Source organism: Trachurus japonicus, chromosome 23 (genome assembly GCF_045865225.1).
Source record: "Trachurus japonicus isolate A0001 chromosome 23, Traja_1.0".
Classification (NCBI taxonomy): Eukaryota; Metazoa; Chordata; class Actinopteri; order Carangiformes; family Carangidae; genus Trachurus; species Trachurus japonicus.
The window spans coordinates 12662679-12682725 of record NC_140929.1 but is presented as its reverse complement, the minus strand read 5'-3'; the positions used below and the strand labels follow the sequence as shown (position 1 = coordinate 12682725).

At 41.3% G+C, this 20047-nt stretch overlaps 2 protein-coding genes across 3 annotated transcripts in view; both read right to left on the bottom strand.

Moving 5' to 3' along the window:
• adipor2 (adiponectin receptor 2) overlaps positions 1–9088 on the bottom strand; it is a 33228-nt gene extending 24140 nt beyond the window's left edge. The window contains exon 1 of the mRNA XM_085769490.1: positions 8997–9088. The gene's annotated coding sequence lies outside the window, so the exon portion shown is untranslated. The remainder of the gene's footprint in view (positions 1–8996) is intronic.
• Positions 9089–17974: 8886 nt separating this feature from the next.
• The window catches only part of wnt5b (wingless-type MMTV integration site family, member 5b), an 80907-nt gene continuing 78834 nt past the window's right edge, over positions 17975–20047 (bottom strand). For both annotated transcript variants that reach the window (XM_085768803.1, XM_085768802.1), the window contains exon 8: positions 17975–20021. In XM_085768803.1, coding sequence (XP_085624929.1) covers positions 19722–20021 — 300 coding nt within the window. In that variant the 3' untranslated portion in view covers positions 17975–19721. The remainder of the gene's footprint in view (positions 20022–20047) is intronic.

Genomic DNA, 20047 nt, shown 5'->3' with positions numbered 1-20047 from the left:
TAAAGTTTTCCAGTTCTAGGGCTGGAGATGAGTTCGTGAAAGATAAGAAGTCACAAAAAAACGAGGTCAAAGAAACTGAATGTCTGGCACATTTCTGTTCATGCTGCCACACTGGAAATAAAACAAAATAAAATCTGCCGCTCCGACTTACTTGCAGTGCATTTTCGTTTATTTATTGTCATACAGCACATCTTATCTGCGCTGAATGCCACTGCAGGCTCTGTGTCTGATGCACCGAATCCAGACCTTGAATATATTCAGAGAAGCAAAGTTCATCAGCTTCAAACTCACACAGTGCTGTGCCTCTCTTTGTTGACCACATTACTGTCTCCAGGACTTCGTGCACCAGCGCACACACACGGGCTAGAGGCAGCTCTTATTATTCAGAATTATTTATTAAATGTAGAGGCAGGGGTTCATCTCCCTGAATGCTTCTGATTGGTTTTTGAGGAAGTCAACCTCGATGTGACCATTCATTCAAAACGTAATCTCCCTGACCGTCGGATCACCTTGCCGTCCCTCGCAGTCCCTTATCTTAGCTGCTGTTCCTTTTACAGGACTGAAGACGGCGTGAATGGCCATCTGTTATTTTTACAATTCTGTTCATATATAGATTAAACAAATGAGATTCACCATGTTAATTAAAGTGTGTACACTAGGAAAAGGTCAAACTAAGCGTGTCCCCCCTGTTAAAGGGATAGTTCAACATTTTGGCAAATTGACCTATTGCCATAATCCCTATAGTTTTAGGAGTAGGTTCGTTACCTTTGATTGTTGGTGCAAGCAGTTTTTAGAATGGCGTAGCAGAGCCGTGAGCTGCTCAGAGCTACGCTATGGTGGCTAATGGGATTTCTTGGTTTCCCTCATCAAACTCATAAAATACACAATCCAACAACTCCGCCGTTCTAAAAATATCTTGCACCAACAAATAAAGGTAACGAACCTACTGCTATGACTATAGGGATTATGGCAATGGGCCAATTTGCCAAAATGTGGAACTATCCCTTTAATGCGAAGCTAACAGGCGTATTATCTACAAGACAATGTAAACAATCTTTACACTTCCTAGTCGTCCAACTGTCGGTCCAACATTTTGGATGGACGTACAAAGTTAAAGGCGTTGACTGTCCGGAGCCTTTATGGTCACTATACACGCGTTAACATGCTAAGATTAGCATGCAAACAGGACACAGGGTCATTCATTCATGGACACTGTCCCACATTGTCCTCATCTCATTGTTTCACACAAACACACACACTCACACACACACCACTCCAAAGCAGTGTGGACTCATTGTCACCGAAGATCTGGCTCCAAAAAATCAATCGTGGCGACTGACGGACAAACCCAACAGGAACTCAGATGAAAAGACTGAAAAGAAGGGGCGAGAAAACCAAAGAGAAAATGTCAATGGGAATTGATTTGTTCTCCTTTTTTTTCTCCTTTCTCCTCAAGGGGAGAAAAGTGGGTGATGAACCTGAGCGGCAGCAAGAGGTGGCAGTGAGATGAAAGAGAGGAAACAGAAGAAGTGGCCGTTTCTGGTTCAGGGGCCCATTTGTACAATAAAACCCCACATTTATCACTTTGTGTGTAAGTGATGTCTAATAGAGGACGACATAGTCTGCAGGCGGCCTGAGTGATGGCGAACGCTGCCTAAATATGTGACAAGTAGATGAAAATGTCGGAAGGTTCGCTGCAGATGACGGCAGTGGACAGAAGAGGTTGAAAGCACGACTTGTGCTAAATTTAAGGAGAGGTACGAAGACAGAAGGACGTTACGGAGTGGGAGGAAGACAATCGCTCGCCAAACCCGCTATGCAGCATCGTCTGCTCGTCAGCCACCGTCAGCTGCGCCTGAGGACTGCATGAGTGTTTGCACCGTGACACAATCGAGTTTGAGACTTGTCTGAAGGGAAGCAGTGTTTGCTGAACTTTCATTGAGCAGTGAACACATGTAGGACAAAGGTCAAACAGCAGTATAGACCGAGTACTGTGCAGCCGCTCCACATGCTGAGGGAAAAATAAAAGCAATTTTTACACATGTAAGCGAGACCGTACAGCGGAGTACAGAGAGAAATATGGAGACGGAGATGAGGAGATGGTACAATCAGCTGAGTAAAGGCATTAAAGAAAGGGAAGGACACTGACTGGCGAGTGAAAGGATAAGGATGAGGCGTATTACAAACATCTCCTATTCACTACCAGACATTTTATGTTTTAGTAATATTGGACTAAATTTCAAGCGGCCAACAATGCAACAAAGTGGATCATTTCTTCTTCAGACTCTCACCCAGCTGAAACTTATTGTTCAGGGCGAAGACTCTCCTCTTATTCAAGCTTCACATCCTTGTGAATTTGTCTTGACAGAGCCATATTAAAGACTTTTCATCATTTCTCTGCAAAATAGAAATAATCTTTTTCTGAATTGGACCACTCTACTATGATGAGCCGGTATTTGTGTGCGATCACGACTAAGTCAGTTTTTCTTTCTTTTTATTATTCAGTTGTATATTAACCAGAAAGCCCTCGGATGTTCAGGCGGCTCTTCGTTAGAACGGCCGATACATTTTTAACAATAACGTGATGAGTCAGATGCATGTGCCGTGCCGCGCCGCGCCGCGAGCTGGGCTGCAACATGAACCTCTTTAAAGTGGCTCGGCTATAAAATCAAACTGCATCGTCTATTTTTAGGCCGTTTACTGCATATGACAATGATGCCCACTGTATGTGATCAAAGTCAAACTTCTTGTGGGTGTTCAAAAAAAAAAAAAAGAAACAATGTTTGACCCATCGTATAGCAAGTTTACACACACACACACACACACACAACCGCAACGCCACATCTTTGTGAGCATTGGCTGCTGGTTCTTCAGCTGTGATGTCAGTGGCTGTCAAGTGGCTTTTCCCCTACAATGTGTGCTCAGTGTCTGAGTCACTTCATCAGATATGGCCTGTGGCTTGTCACTTGCTATGCTATTACTCTCTCTCCCTCTCTCTCTCTCTCTCTCTCTCAGACACACACACAAACACTCACTAAAACACACACACAAAACCGTGAGTCACACATGGAAGAGCTGAGGACATTTCTACCCATTTCCTATTATTATTTGTTCAAGTGCCGTCAAAGTGAATGTGATAAGAACCAATTAAAGCAAAGTCCTTTTAATGCAGCTTTTTTTTTCGGAGGCAGGTTTTGTTACACTGACCTTTGTCTTGACCTGTCGTTTGAATCAGTTTCCAGAAATGAAAAAGCTCGCAGTCGCAAACTAAACATCTCTGCTCAGAGGAAGCACTCAGATGGAGCTGTCATGTTGTTGTTGTTGAGCATATTGTTTTATACCAAATGCAGCCTTAGAGGAGATTTTTAATCCTTATCGTCATTGTGTCTTTATATTTTCTAATGACCCTTTAAATGAAGATGCATTAAACAGATATATGTGACTATTGTAATAATATCCCTCAACAAATCTAATCTTCAACTGAAATCAGACTTGGGGGTGACCTCTCTCAGGTTGTCAGTCAACAGGAGAAAACGTTTGTTAAACCGGTTACACCGGCCCGTCTGTTTATAACCGGTCAGAGCAGGTTTTACTACTCTGATGATCCGAATCTCTTCCTTACTCACTTCACTTCCACAAACTAGAGCTCATTGAGAGTCGTCCCGTAGGGCGTTTTGATTAAATCTCCTTTGCCATTTATCTCCTCTAATTCAATATATGATGACGCCACGTCTTCTTTTTAAAGGAGCCACAGTAACTGCCTTGTATATATAGCCTAAATATATATATAGATCCTTTAGACAGCTGGGCCTGAACACTGTAACATCAGTCCAAAAGCCACAAACACATTATATAAGAGGAGGACTTGTGGCAACTCTTTTTGCACATTGCCCTTTGACCTACAACTCCCTGCTGATGTTTGTGCGTCTCCTTTGCCAATATCACCACTACTACTACAACATAAACCTCTCCTATACCTTCAGAAGCCAGGCTGAGTGTGGGATGATAGTGACGGGAGTCATGGGAGTGGGCGTCCGTGGGAGCGTTTTAATCAACACTGATTTTTTTTTCTCCCAGCGTTGGTGTGTAGACTCTCTTTTCTCATTAAATTGTCAATATCCTAAGCCCCTGACCTTGCTTACTCAGGTAGGAGAAAAAAAAACAGCACTGATCACCGACATCATTTTTTGTGTGTCCCTGTGGTTTTGTCCCTAGCTGCAAACCAATTAAAACCCGAGCGTCATCATCATCATTAGCCTCTGCGGTGCGATGACCTCAAACCTTTTCATCGAGCCGCAAGAGAAAATTAAAATGATCTTTTATTCTAAAAACTTTGAAGGACTTCAGTCAGCTTCTGGATATTAGTTTTTCTTTAACTGGGGTCTAACTCAAGTCTTTCACTGTCTGTCCTCTAATATCCTTTCATCTGTTCCTGTAACTCAACGTTTTTTGTGTGAGTTCCTCTGGCAGGTGAATAGCCGCCCCCCCGTTTTGTACGAGGGACAGCTTTACAATGATCTAAACCTGCTGTTAGAAACCACATGACTGCTTTTACTGCGCGCCGGGCCTGTGTGGTCGCACTGGGACCTACACTTACACATAATAACACACATACACACCCTCACTACCATGACATTAGTGAAAACACACCTTTGATTCTGTGTCCGCGTGTGGTTACACATGAAAACGACTAAGTGCGAGACTTTGTTCTCTTCTCATTGGGTGGGGTTTTTTTCTTCACATGACGACTCTGAAGCCTGTGCAGCATGTTGTTTTTCTATGTCAAAAATAAACCAAGCATTTTTCATCCAGATAGACAGTTAGTTAAATAAATAAAAAACAATATCAAGAAGGTTGACATGGAGGGTATGTGTCCCCTGGTGACCCTTCAGTCCTGGTACAGCAGTGAGTTTCTGATTAGGGTGCCAACAGTCTTATGATGGGGAGATAGACAAAGAGAACCAGTGTGAAGTGAGCGCAACACACACACACACACAAAACACCACACTTTTGTCCTTTCATTCACACTACACACACAGCCCAATTAGGCCTACTACTAAAGTATTCTCACTCGTTTGACAGACACGGTGGACTGCGGAAATATATTAACACTGATAAATAAATTCCACTGTTATGTAATAATACCATCATGACAGATCACACACACGCACACACACACAAGAACGGGTTTTATACTATGTGTCTTTCAGGTGCCCTTTGCCAGAAGAGACTGGCCAATTTGTCATAGTCACTGTTTGGTTTGGTATTAAACAAACAGGTAGCCTGACTCATACAAACATACGATGTTTGCAACACTATTTTAAACACTGTCAGTTCCTCCGTCAAACAAACTCAGATTACACCAAGGAGGCCCTGAGCGAAAACAAGTTCCCTCAAACAGCAGATTCAGGTTCTGTCCTGTTTGCCTTCCTTGAACCTTAGTCAAATAACAAGCTATTTTAAAGACGTCTCCTACCACTGGTACGTGGACGAAAATTAACTCTACATATCGTCTGAGCCGCAAAATATTTATCTAAAACAGTCTGTTCTACGGAGCGCACTCTATATAAGATTAGACGGTTGATATCTTTCTACAGATTAATATTGGAAAAACAAAGGTTCAGGTTACTGTCTACTGTCTGTTGGACCTAAGGTTTCTTCAGCGTACAGTATAGTACCAGTGTGTAAACTGTTTGTTTGTTCAGTGGCAACAGTAGTGCATCCACAACTGAGATGGAAATGATTATACATTTATTCTCTCCCTCCTTGACTCTGGATTTCTCTCCCGTCTCTAATCATCTACAGACGTGGACATTTAAGACCCATTTGTTTTGGCTTTGTTCTGTTTTTTTTGTTTTCGTTAGCTTTTTATTTTTATTTTTTTCCAATAATCGTGAAGGTCTTTGCGACTTGTGCTCATTGGAAGGTGATTTAAATAAAAATTTCCCTACTTACACCGACCACAACAAGGTCAGTGTGCTGTGGGCACTGCTGGTGAACGCAGTGCAACCAAATGCAGTGGGTTTGTTTTGAAGCATTGGGTGGTAATCCAAAGGTGGGTCATATGAAGATAAAAATAGCTCGCCTAAATGTTTTGATGAAAAGGGAACCTAATGCTACTGACTGTGTTAAGTTACCTTCTCTAGTGTGCGAGATGTGAAGTAGACTGGATACAACACAAGGTTATTTTTGTCAAATAACTGTTTGATCTCCTAAATACGTTTTCCTGCTGCAACATGAAGAAGCAACTTTAATACAAAGTTATTGTTATAATATGGGATATTACTATGGGAATAGATCATTTTATTTCATTTATCACAAATTTATCATTGTTATAAATCTATTACCTATTCTCATTTGCTTTCTTTCATGATTTGGTGAATATAATATCCTAATTTCTTAAAGTGCAAGTTGTCGTATCAAAAAATATATTAAAAAAAACTATTAATCAATAATCAAAATTACTTACTGTGCCTATGGAGTTAGTAACTAGTATGTATGTGACTGGTCACTTAGGTAGCAAAATGACAGTAAACAATTTCAGAGAAAGGGGCCATTTGTTCTTTTTGTTTTGCTCACCACACACAGACAGACACACAGCCTTATTCTGAGAGTTGTGATGGTAAGTGAGACGAGCACACACAGAGAGAGAGGAATATAAAAGAAGGAGAGACACAGCCACTCGGTCTTATGATCAATCAATTTAGCAATGACAGTTCACTGCTATTCTCAGAAGCTATGTTTAGCTGCTCTCCTGCCTGGCACACTGTCAAAGAGTGACTTCATTATACATTAAAGTCTCTAGGAAGTTGTACTTCCAGTAAAAAATATGATGTTTTGCTCTGTGGTCGTCGCTAATGCACACATTAATGCGAATAAATATTTCCAAACAGGAAATTGCAAGCGACAGACTTTACAGAGAAACAGTGGGTATGTGGTAACTTTGTGGTGGTACTGTGGGTAGGCTACTGTGCTACTTTTTGTGCAAAACTTGATTTTTCTATAAGCAGGCTCTGACAGAGACATACGCTGACATGCACAGGTGCAACTCTAGAACAAGAGCAGGACTAGGCAGGTGTACGGTAATTATATTTACACATCCGTTTTAAGTTTCTTTCTGGTGCTGTTGAGTTGCAAAGGAAAAAAAACAAAACTTGAACCTTGAAATAATGACACTCAGAAAGCCCAAGAGGGTCAAACTGCACAGGAAGACCTTGATTAAAAATGCAAAATGGGTCTCAACACAAATACCAACCAAAGACGCAGCAGCTCCATGAAATATCCATGGGCTAATCTGGAGCTAGGGGACGGCTTGGAGTGTTTCTGTACATATAAAGTTTGGGTTGAAGACAAATAGGCTATCAGCTACCCAGCCCATAAAATATTTATGACATGACCTCATGCTTTGTGGCAAACCAAACATGAGTCAGACGAACACTGAAATGGAATGGGCACACATGTACATGCAGCCTATGCAGTCACCACAACAAGAAGAAATATCAAGTAGCAATAAAATCTGAATTTACACACAACACTGACTCTCTTTGTACACACTCTATAGAAACTATCTGACTAACAGGTTTACCTACTAGTTATGGGTGATGGCAAAGTTACCACTTTTAGCAGCCCCACCTTCAATATGCATCATTATTTAGTTGAATTAATAGTGTACGTTGGCTGATCAATAGTGAATATGTTTGTGTCTTTCTCTCCTGATATTGATAGGCAACTGTTCAATACAACACATTACTCAAATTACTCTCAGTTACAGTGAAACTTGTGTGAAGTCCCCAGGGACTCACAGTAACGCACGCTAAAGCAGACAAGACTGGTGGGTTCAGGCCAGGTCTTCAAGTCTCCGGGGTTCAAAAAATTGAAATCAACTTGTACCATCTTACATGGGAACATAATTTGCTCATGAATTAATAATTGCTTGGCTCAAATTGTATGGTATAAAGACAGTAGCTGAGTCTGAAAAGTCGTCATAATAATATAGGCTACACTGCACGTTTTGGCACTTCTCAGGTATTAATGATAAACACCGGATTTTTTGTGTGACTCAAAGGCATCGAAATACAAAAAAAGCAAAGAACATAAGTTTGGCAACAAGATGAGCCACAACAGAGCCGTCAAGTTATTAAATAAATCAACAATCAACAATGTGATAATAGAGCCTCTTTCAAACCATTCACTTTTAAACAGAAACACATGTAAGTGCACTAAAATAGCCACACTGGGCAATGATGTAAACTCAGGCAGACAGAGTACACAGGAGTCAACACAACACTGGCGAGCAATCAAGACAAAGAAACGCAACAAAAAAAAAAACTCTAGCCAGACTAGACCTCTTGTTGTTGACAGCGACAATACGTTCACTTCCAGCCCAGAGAGGGGAAAAAAGCACACACAAAGGAGGGTTTCTATGTGTAATAAGGCTCAGCTGCTGCGATAATATTTCCTTACATTTCCTAGAAGAAGCTGTGCTGTGAGAGAGGCAAAGAAAAACAAGAGGCAGGCTGCAGCCCGTCGACAGGCTGCTGCTGCTGCTGCTGCTGCTGCTGCTGTGATGAGGGTTTGTTTACACCGACCTAGCGAGCTGGCTAGTCCGCTAACAGGAGCTGCCACATCCGAAAGAAGAAGCCAGTTAACTATTGAACAGAGCTTGTGTTTATTTTGACAGCTTCCCACATCGATCTATCTGCCTTTAGACATACCAAATACCGACTCCGAGTGGGTATTAATGTCTCGTAAAAGCTGTGTTTTCTTCTTCTTCTCGCTGGCTGGCTGGCTGGCTAGCAGATTATGCTCCTCTCTGTTGTTTTGACAGCCAGAATTAGCTGGATAGCAAAAGCTGCTAGCTGGCAGGTTACATTCACAGAGAGGCGCTAACGGTACGCTACGCTAAGGGAAAGTCCTGGGTGGATTTAACAGTCTGAAACAAGACGGAACAACAACAATAACAGTCAACACTAGTAAATGTCAGTTGTGTTATTCACCTGGTCCTGGTGTCTGGCGATAAATCCGTGCCTTGGGTAAGGTAACTCAGTTAACAGAGAGTTGTAGTCGCCGCTCTGCTCCTCTGGACTCTGAACATTTACTGACTGTCGTTGGACCAGACTTGACTCAGAGAGACGTCGGTGGGAGGCAATCGGTGCGTGACGCCGCTCGCATGAGCGTCGGGCAGCCAATCAGATCGCAGAATCAAAATAAAGCGACCAATCGTTGACGACCAGGAACAGGAAGACAGATTCGAGCACCCTTTTTGTAGTTTTTTAAACGCTTTCACGAATTCCACGAGGTTAAAGATGTGAAAATGTGTGAGTACAGCAACATTTCACGGCTGAAACTTATAAACGTGGTGTTATAGGTATGATGTGAGCGATGAACGCCCTGTATTAAAATTCAGTGGTGGTTTAATTACGCTGACAACACCCTTTTCAGTCAGAAACTTGTTTGGTAACTATTTGTCATGTAGACATTGAGCAAGTTTCAACAATGTTTGGTCAACCAAACCGACCAGCCCCCCCACCATACTTTATCTTATCCCAAATCTAAACTGACAGTTGTTTGTTTCCTCCTACAAACTTATTAAATTTATAATGATTTATGAAGATATTGACTAGGCCTATATAAAGTAGTTTTACAGAATATCCAGACTTATATAAAGCTGATAAATCATCAATTTTATATATTTTTTTGCTGTTTACAATTTAAATGATTAACTCATCATTACACACATTGGCAATACAGACTCATTATCTTTAAAACAACTGTTAAATGTCTCAGCGATAGTATGTTATCAATGTAATGTAGCCTATTCTGAAACAGGCTAAGGTTACATCATTGTAATAACAATATAATTATAACACACTACATGTATTGAGCAACTACACCAAATAAAAGAGGTGCAGGTGGCATGTGACACAACACTAGTGCGGGGAGCACACAGTGTGATAAAAAACGACTTCATGCTGAGAATCACCCTACTGTTGGATCATCTGCTGTCTGTCCTGTCTGCTCTCCTGTCCTGAGGGGTAGCACGCACGCACGCACGCACGCACACAAGCACACACACACACACACAGACAAAAACACACACTCAAACACACTACCCTGCTGTGCCACAATTATGGTTATCTCTGATTACATGATTGTGCAAATGGATTTATTGTGATGCAAGGCCTTGGCAGCTGGGCGTGTTCAGCCCAGTTCAGCAGAGTTTCATTGGTCTGGTAAATCGAGTATGCAGTCTCACCCCTAAACACGTTCAGCAACTTTTTCAACAGATAGCCTATGTTTTTGTTTAGGCAGGAAAGGAGAGGCCACAGAGATACCATTCAGAAGAGATGGCTCTAAAGTCCTGAAAATCCTGCTGCAGTTTCTTTGATGACGCAGATGAGTTTATCTCAATGGATGTTACCTTGATACTCTGCCATGGTTACTGTTGTTTGATCCTGGGGTTATGAGTTTATCTTATCATATCTTATCTGATTGATAAGAGCTGTTAATGGTGGGCGAAAGTTGGAAGAGAAGTTATTGTGACCAATTCACTCAACAGATTTACAATGGAACAACATTTTATATAATTTACAGCATATTTTTAAACCTACAATAACTTGAAAATTATTTCATAACTACACAACATGTGCTTTTATTTACTAAGCTTGCAGTTTTTCAGCTTATCAGTTGAACTGGCTGGCATAGAGTTCAACTCCCTGCCTGACTTTCAGACAAAGTCTACAATCAAGTAATTTCATTTTTTATTTTTTATTTTTTATTTTTTTTACAGTATAAGTGAAGTGTCTTTTGAGTTTTGTGCCAAGGACTCGGTGTACACAGGCACAATATGTGATGTGATTTCAGCCCTGTCTGGTACTGATAGTGTGGTTCATCATTTTTTCTCTGAAGACACACGGTAAATAGCTTGAATATATGAAACGGTTGGTTCCTTAAAATAATCTGTTCTAGGAATTTGTCTCAGTCATCCTGCTTTCTCCTGGAAAAGGCAGATAAAACAGAATGACAAATCGGTGGCCAGATATCAGAAAAGAAAACATGATATATCAGCATCGTGGTCAGTGTCATTCATCATCAGTGTTTCCTGAAGCCACTTCATCATATTCCATCATCTTCTTAAAAAAGTGCAATTACTAATCTTATGCTTTTGACATGTGGGGTGTGAGAGATGTATTTCCTCTTGCTCATTCCAGTGTTTGGTGATGGCAAATGCTTAAGCAAATTATCTATTATGCTGCTAAACATGGCGACTCATTTGGTTAGACACTGCAGACCAGTGAACTCACAGAGGTGGAGACGTTACGTTGCAGTTGGCCGGGCGTCGCATGTTTGTCTGCATAACATTGATTCCTGATTGCACCATGTTCACGTAGCTAATCCTGCATTTTAAATGTGTCTTTGTTGTTCTGTCTGCGTTTGTGTGGGAAGTGGGAACATGTGTGCAAACCCCTCCTTGGGTAATATGGCCATTTAGCTAATCTGCTGCTCCTGTTGCTGCTGTACCAAGTGGAGCAACACCGTAGACTTGGCAGCTTCATAATTGCAGTGATTATTTAAGACTTTACTGGACTTGGTTAAAGAGTCAAACAGCGTTGCTTAATGTGTTTATATACAGAATGTGAGGAAAATACTAATAAGATCTTTGGAATACCTTTGTTTTACAGTGCACACAATATCTGATGGTTCAGACCGAGAGTATTAAAAAAATGTTTACTGTATCTATAGAAAGGTTTGCACACCTAAATGTTTAAACATTGAAACATTTACAGTTGGAATAACATTGAAGGTATATGTTGAAACAAATTATTTTCCTGTAGGTCGTTGTTAAATGTTATAATTTCCTTCAAGTAAGTAACTTTCCGTTGGGTGGAAGGGATGTGTTTTTACATCTAGTCATCACAAGTCACAACAGGTAGACCACACCTGACATTGGGTGTATGTCTCTTTATTTGTCTTACTTTAAATCATTTAAAACAAAAGCATTTATCAGTCCAATCGCTGTCATGTTTTGATGTTATTTGCAGCTAAATTACAAAAAAAATGTGTTTTTCTTAATGCAAATGCAGCGAGGAAACATGTCTTGAATACGCTAAACAAATGAGAGAATACAGCCATACACATGTTGAGCTATACAGTAATAATATCCAATGCAAAACAAGCCTGAATGCAGCATTCATGATCCCACATGGTCACTAACACTCTAATCTAATACACACACACGTGCGCACATCAGGTGTGACAGAGAGGCAGATCGCATGATGTTGGTTATTTGACAGTGACCACACCTCTTGAGTTCACCACACCTCATTCTCTTAGTCACAGGTCATGGAAAGTTTTAATTATCAGCTTACTTCCCTTGGTTGTGAAGAGTTCAGTTTAGTTTTAAAGAACAGAGTAGAACAGTTTGTAAATTCTTAATTGTGTTGTTAATGATGTGTAAGATGTTAGGTTAATAATGCAGAAGACCATACTCACTGAATCAATTATGGCAATTACTGCCATAAAAGTTGTGGACTAATGAGGTACATTGTTTCGACTCATTATCTGGTCCACGTGTCTTTACCTGCTGGTCGTGCTGGGTAGGAAATTAAGTTTTCATAAAGGCAGCAGTGAGTCTTTGCATGGTCTGGTGACACAGTTTGATTTCAATAAGCTCCTCATGGTTGCTGCTCTGAATTCCTAAAAAGTCCTGTGATGGTAGCTTCATTAATGGATTTCATTTTTATTTTACAGTTTTCACGAGTTCTTTGTCAAGTGTTTTTGGAATGAAAGGGAGCCCATTGATGAGGGAATTAAACTTTCAACTCAGTAGATCTACTCAACATGACCATTTGAACATTAGATATTCTGCTTTGGCAGGATTCAGAGATCAAATAGATGAATGAGCTTTAGATAAGTGACTGAACATTTGTGTGTGTTTTTTTTGTTTTTTTGTACTGGCACTGCAGCTACAAACAATTTATTCTACACTTCTGGACACACGTTGCTTTTTAGAGATGGATTTCTTCTTTTTCATCGAATTACTTCTCTTTTTTTCATTTGTTTGGTCTTTGAGCCATGCATGTGTTTGACAAAGACAAATGGATAAGACAGAAACAGAGCAGTCAACACAGAGACACAGACTATAAATGTCCTGTGCATGTGTGAGTGTATTTGTGTACATGCGAGACAGAAAATGAGGTTGTGTCTTCTTGACTTGAGCTAATCCAGATCAAAGTGTTCGCCTACGGACGTCTTAACTACAGCAGCTGTTGGCAACACAGACACACACACACACACACACACACACACACACACACACACACACACACACACACAAGATCCCATTGTAGACTTGGCTCCTGGCATCATGTACAGCTACAGTAAAATGATCAAAAATAGCTTTTTCTCAGCAAGACGCCATTGTGAAGTTATCACTATCAAGAGTAGTGCTGTATCCTGACGTCTCACAGTGCACAATGTGATCTGTGTTATGAAGAATCTGGGCTTCATTTACTGTAATTTTATATGCAGAGCTTTGTCTGTTTCAATGTTGTTTTAATCCAAGATGCTCTCGAGCCTCAGGAGTTCTCCCTCGCTTCACCTCATACAACAGGAGCCACAACCAGAGCTTCGTCGTCCTCCTCCTCCTCCTCCTCCTCTGTCCTCGGCCAGAGCGAGAACAGGTTGTAGAGGAAATGACCACATTGCTCAATGCCAGAGAACGGCTCTGAGAGAGCAGAAAAGCTGTTAAGATGAATTGTATAAAACATTCTTACAGTAATACAGTCCAGTTGGAAGAAAAGCAAAGCATACTGCTGAGCAGGTTAGCACATAATAACATAATTACACATCATTAACCAGCTGGCTGTGAAACACTAAAAGGTCCTGTAAGTGAGAACCAGGGGGTCGTAACTGGACTCAGCGTGGTCCCATTAATATCATCCATAAACACTGTGCTGTACGGGTTCAGTTTCCAGTTACAGCGTACAAATGACAGCAGGGATGTTTTGTAGCAGCGAGCAGGGCCGTTGTATAAGGGAGAAAGGTGATAATAATTCTAATACAATAGGTAATAATTCTAGGGGCCCAGCGCCCAGTAGGGCCCACAAAAAAACCCAGTAGTCAAATCTTTGTATGACTGAATTATTCTGCTTAGACCCTGACTAATACTCATAGTAATCTGCATTAGCATCAAAACAAAGTAGGCTAAATAAAAAATGACAATACATACGTAGTCTAAGAAAAGAAGTGGAAAAGTCAGGGGCCCACTTTAGTATTCTTTCAGGGGGCCCAGAATTCCTAGCAACGGCCCTGGCAGCGAGCAGCTTAACTGTGTCTCCAGAAAGAGTGTCTCCAGAAGCTGCACAGAGTAAGATAAGGCCAGTGTTTACAACCCAGTCCAAACTCCAAGACAGCTGCACATCACCGGACACCTGAGGACACAGCCCCTCTGGGGTTGGCTTAAATGTCGTCCCAAAAACTTCTCTGAAGTAGCGGTGCTGCTTTTACTGTATTTCCTGTCCCCGAGAAATTGGTGGCTGACTTAGTAAGGCGCTAAAGCTGCATACAGACACAGTAATCCTACATTCAAACTTACTATAAAACAACCTCACTGAGTGTCAGACAGATCATTGACTGTTTGTTTGTTTGTTTCTGACTTTTCGAATTATCAGCAGCACAGCAGCAGATGGCTGTCAGGTGAGAAGGATTATAGACCATCAGGTTACACTTTCACTGGTCTCATCTTCAGCCAAGCACACACACACACACACACACACACGATGTGGAGAAGATAGATAGATAGATAGATAGATAGATAGATAGATAGATAGATAGATAGATAGATAGATAGATAGATAGATAGATAGATAGATAGATAGATAGATAGATAGATAGATAGATAGATCTATGACCAAACCATTCTTGGTGCTAGTAATAATCAACAGTCAATCTAAAGAGAGAGAGAGAGAGAGACACACACACACACAGAAAGAGAGAGAGAGAGTGGGGTCTCCTCTGAGTCAGGTGAGGAGGATTACACAGAGAGATAGCTCTGCAGGTCGGTCATGCTGCTCTGGTCAGTGATCTAATCCAATTAGTGGTGAGCAGCTAAAAGTAATGGGATTGTTAGTTAGGTCACTGTACAGACCTGCTTAGCCTTGACTGTATGCTTGACACTCACTGCTAAAAGCTGTTGGAGGTTGTTGAGCAAAGCTGATGGTGCATTTTATATTTACATTTACATATACTCCTTTGGCACCTTTAATGCTTTTATCCAGCGCTGCTCTCAAGCTTCAGTGCAGCAGCAGCAGACCTTGGAGTAAAGCGCTAAGTACATTTGTTTGATAAGACAAAGTGCAAGGAAGGTGAGGAGGTGCACAGTAAGTGTGGGTTAGGTGTGTTTGGGTGTCAGAGGTGTTAAGAAAGGAGGTGCTCCAAGAAAAGATTAGTCTTCAACAGACTCCTGAAGATACAGAAGGTCGCCTTGTTTCGATATTATTTGGCTGCTCTTACAACCACCGGTGGGAACTCAATCCTTGGTGGAAGTGGCTGAGAAATAGCATAAACCTGCGTGATTGAGTTCAACTAAACCCTGGGAACAGTCTTTAGGTGAGCGTTAGTGGATTGAAGTTGATTTAAGCAATCATGGGTGGCCAGTGGAGGTCAATGGGGTGACATGTGCCCTTTTAGGTTAATCGAAAAACCAGATGTGACGTTGCCCTCTGGATCACCTGTAAAGGTTTCACTGTGCAGGCTGGGAGACTCAACAGAGGGGCATTGCAGCCAAGGTGAGAGATGACTACAGCAGCCAGTGTCAACAAAAGGACATGGCCTGATTTTTGTTATGTTGCAAGGTGCAAAGTGGCACAACCAAGAGAAAGCTGTAACCCTTTTTGGTAACGCTTTAATTTATAGGCCACTAATTATGTAGCTAATAAATATGTGATAATGTCAAGAAATAATGTAGAAATAACAAGTAATTGCGGCCAATAACGGTCACTTTCATAGTTTTTAATGAAGGGAAAAGATTACACATGCTCTTCATGCTTTGAATTTTTTGGAAAAGCCAGAATTTTTCTCCACCAAGTCCTTGCATTTCTATGCAATCAGTCGTTATTTCTTAGCTATATTTCTCAACACTACTATAAAATTGACCATTATTTCTATGTCTATTTCTAGACATTATAGCGCAATGACTTGTTATTTCTTGGCTATTTCTTGACATTATCATGTAATTAGTGGCCTGTAAATTAAAGGGTTACCCCTTTTTGTTCGTAATGGTTAGGTTAGGTTATACTTTATTCATCCCCGAGGGAAAATTTGTTTGTCACAGCAGCATAAAAGAGAAACAGGACATTTGAGTAGCCTACTTAAGCTATATAGGTATATAGGCGGAGAGGTGATGGGGATATAGACGTTTGTCCTTGCCATGATTCACCAAAACACCCAGTGTAGATAGGATTCAAACCAAGGACATGTTTTGTCCAAGATGCCCACTCACAGATAGGAGGTGAGGCAGAGTGTGGAGAGCACAGCCAGGTTAGCAACGTTTTCTGGTTTGATCCAAGTCTCGGTGAGAGCCAACAGCTGAAGGGGTTGCTGGTTAGCATAAGCAGGAATGAAATCAGCTTTAAAAAATTGCAGACTGGCAGCTCTACAACCCAAATGAGAGAGAGAGGCACATGTGGGTGAGGATTGTGGTAATAACCTCTGCCAGATTTCGTTGCCTTTGGGCCATAGTGATTGTGCATTTACCAGTGACAACAGAGTGGAAGGATGTATCCTTAGAGTGCAGACAGAAATTATGTAAGTAGAGCAAATCAGCGAGTTTACCTTATCAGTGGCTTTGCATTGGTGGACTCTGGTTTTCACCTGAGTGTGAGGAGGGTTTAACAGCATGATATTTGTTTTTTGGGGGCATGAACTTGGTCACAGGTCCTGGTGCCCTGAAACTCAAAAGAACTGGCCATAACTCAGCAATGAATCATGGTCAAGATGATCGAAGCGTTATAAGTCCCTGTAAGGCTGTGAGCTTTTATAAAGCCATAAAGATGACATCACATTGCTGTTAGCATTAGGTCATCGCACTGATGTCGAAATATGAACAGGATATGAAGCTTGAAACACATTTTCCACAGAGAGTTACGAACAGCCTGGCATCCACAGAGCAGATGACGTCCAGTATTATAATAAATCTGAAAACTGCTCAAGGGCGACTTAGCGGACATCCATAACATTTTACTGTATGTGTGCAAAAACAATACAAAGACATAACACAATGTGACGTTGCATTAAAACATGAAAAACACTGCGATCGTCTGCTTTTGTCAGCCCTTATCGTTTAAATATGGAGATCAACTCTAGACTCAGTTTGAGGGGGTTGTAGTCGCAGTCTTTCATCATGCACCTGAGAAACTGTAATACCTGGAAAGTCAGCGGGGGCTTCATTACAAACATAAAAACATTTATAGGGAACTTTATCATCCCTACAAAATAAGTGGAGTTTAACAATTTAAAATGTACACCAGTATTATTTTATTGCAGATTTCAGTCGAGTGTGTTAGTATTAGATGATTATGTTGATTCAGAGGCCTGGTGACATAACAACAATTTAACTGAAGAATTTAAAGAGTTTAGTGGAAATTTAAATATGAAAATTGATTGGATAAACCTTCGCACAATATCATTACTACATTAGCCCATTTCTTTCATATACTTTGAATTATTTTCAGCTTTTTTTTGCATTACAAGTTTCAATTTCAGCTTCTCGGAGACTGAACCTGACCCTGCTTCATGAATGGCAGCACTGTCGTATTCCCTATTTAGCAACTGCAGCATCATTTTCCAAAACATCCTCTATTAGACAAAGACTTGTCTGTAGTTGTCATGTTGTTCAGGGGAACAGAATTAAATGTCGACCGGGACCAGACTTCTCCAAAAGACCAGGAAACAGAACAAAGCCTCGTTGTCGAAAAGACTAGTTTATCAAAAGAATACATAGTAATACTCACGTATAAAACATAGAAAACAGAGAATGAAAAACAATAATAAAATATACTTTCTTTTCTGATCTAGTATTTTTTTAACTATTAAATTGCAGTCCTTTCTGTGTGTTTTTTTTTTTTTCGGCACTCGCACATTCATTTTTCCACAGTCCTCTTCTGTCCACTTTGTCCTCTTCATGTTTGTTATAAAATGTCTCCATCAATTCTATTGTATAATAAAGTTACAACAATCTCAACCCAATCCACACAACTTTTAAAAAAATCATGGTACAACAGTGTTATAAGATTTTGTAGGAATTAGTTGGACAAAACTGCCCAAACGGACACCACAGGGCTTTTTGTTGACTTAATAAGTTGCATAACAACACTGAGATGAAGAGGTCCACTCGGCGGTGAACGTGTCTCTTAGTGCGGGTTCATTCAGCCAGATACAGCACATTAATCTCACTAATGGAGGTTTTCGCTCGCCTCGCTGTCAGATGAAGGTCACGGAGCCGGACTGCCGGGTGTGAGCTGCTTCTTCAAACAGGCAGCGTGTCAAGATGGCCGCGACCGGCGAGTCTCATTAACCTGCACAGACACTTGTCAGGTCGCAGGTACTGGAAATCTGCTCTGTTAAAGTAACAGCAGTAGTTACACAGAGATAAATGGAGCGCGTGTGCTGTAGGTCATTAGTCCACTGTGACTTGGGAGATTTAAGTGACGCTGCTGCTGCTGCTGCTGCTGCTGCACACGCTTTTCGGAGCAGAGATCTACGGCCGGACATTCCTGTGCTTGAGTTTTCCAATCAGCTCTGTAGCTTTGTGATAATATTTCCTGGATTTTGTTGCTAAGTAATCACCAAAGTCCACCTCCATTTGTTCTTCTTTACTTTGATTTGACTTCTTTTCTTGATTCCTTCAGTTCACCTTGTTTCTCACTTAAGTGATTCCTCTCCCTGTTTTCTCTCCTCCTGGTCTTTTATTTGTGTTTCTGTACGTTTTCCAGGTGTGTTTGGCAACGTCAGCACAATACACGTATGTGAATATCTCTTGCAGGGTTAAAGGTCAAAAGGTCTTTGAAACACACATGGTGACACCACTCAGTCAGCGCTCCAATGTCTCCATCCCCAGTTGCCAAACAGGTACACAGAGATATATGGGTCTCAGGCTGTGAGTCTTTTTTAAATAGCAAACAGATTTGTATGTTTATTTATTATTTAATTACATATTTATTTCATTTCTCATTTCCTCATTAACACCTCACACTGTTCATATGTGTCCAATTTTTAGGATCCAGTTGTTCCACCGTTTTGTCCTTAATGGCCCATTCTCCTCCGTTTCCTTCATCCTTCTTTCCTTCCCTTCATCCCTCTTTCCTTCAGGGTTGTGATCAGGATGTTTTAGAGAAAAGCTTTAAGTGATGATGAGTGGTGGGAAAACTCAAAATCAGAGTCGTGTGAAAAGTGTGGAGGACGTCCCGTTCCTCCCCATTTCCTACTTCTGGCTCTCCTCCCATCCATCTGTTATTCTTCCTTTTCTATCCATTCATCACACACACAAATGGCCGCACAGGTGTTATCGCAGCTTTTTGTCGAGATTAATGTTTTGTTTCCGGAAGGTGAGAAGGAAAAAAAAGGGAACTTATTGCTTAAACTCATCCTGAACAAAACCCTGAAAAGTCACCGTCCCACCACTGTCCCCCTCTCCCTCCGTTTGTCTCTCGCCCGTCGACGTGCTATTTACACACAAACTGGTCCACGAGCGTCGTGCAGCGTTTGCACTTGACGTAGCAGCACCAGTGGAACTTGCAGTGGCAGCGCTCGTGCTTGTAGGTCTTGAACTGATCGTATCCTCGGCCGCAGCACATCAGCTCGCAGCCGTCCATGCCCTCTGAGGTTTTGTTGCAGAGGCGGCCCTGCGTGCCCAGGGAGCCTGTGGTCTCGTTGCGGAGGCAGTAGTCTGGGCTGGGGTCGATGTAGACCAGGTCCTCCGGGGTCGGGGTGTTGAAGCGTTTGTCCACCAGCTCCAGCTTCCCCTGGAGGAAAACAAAGAAAGAGATAA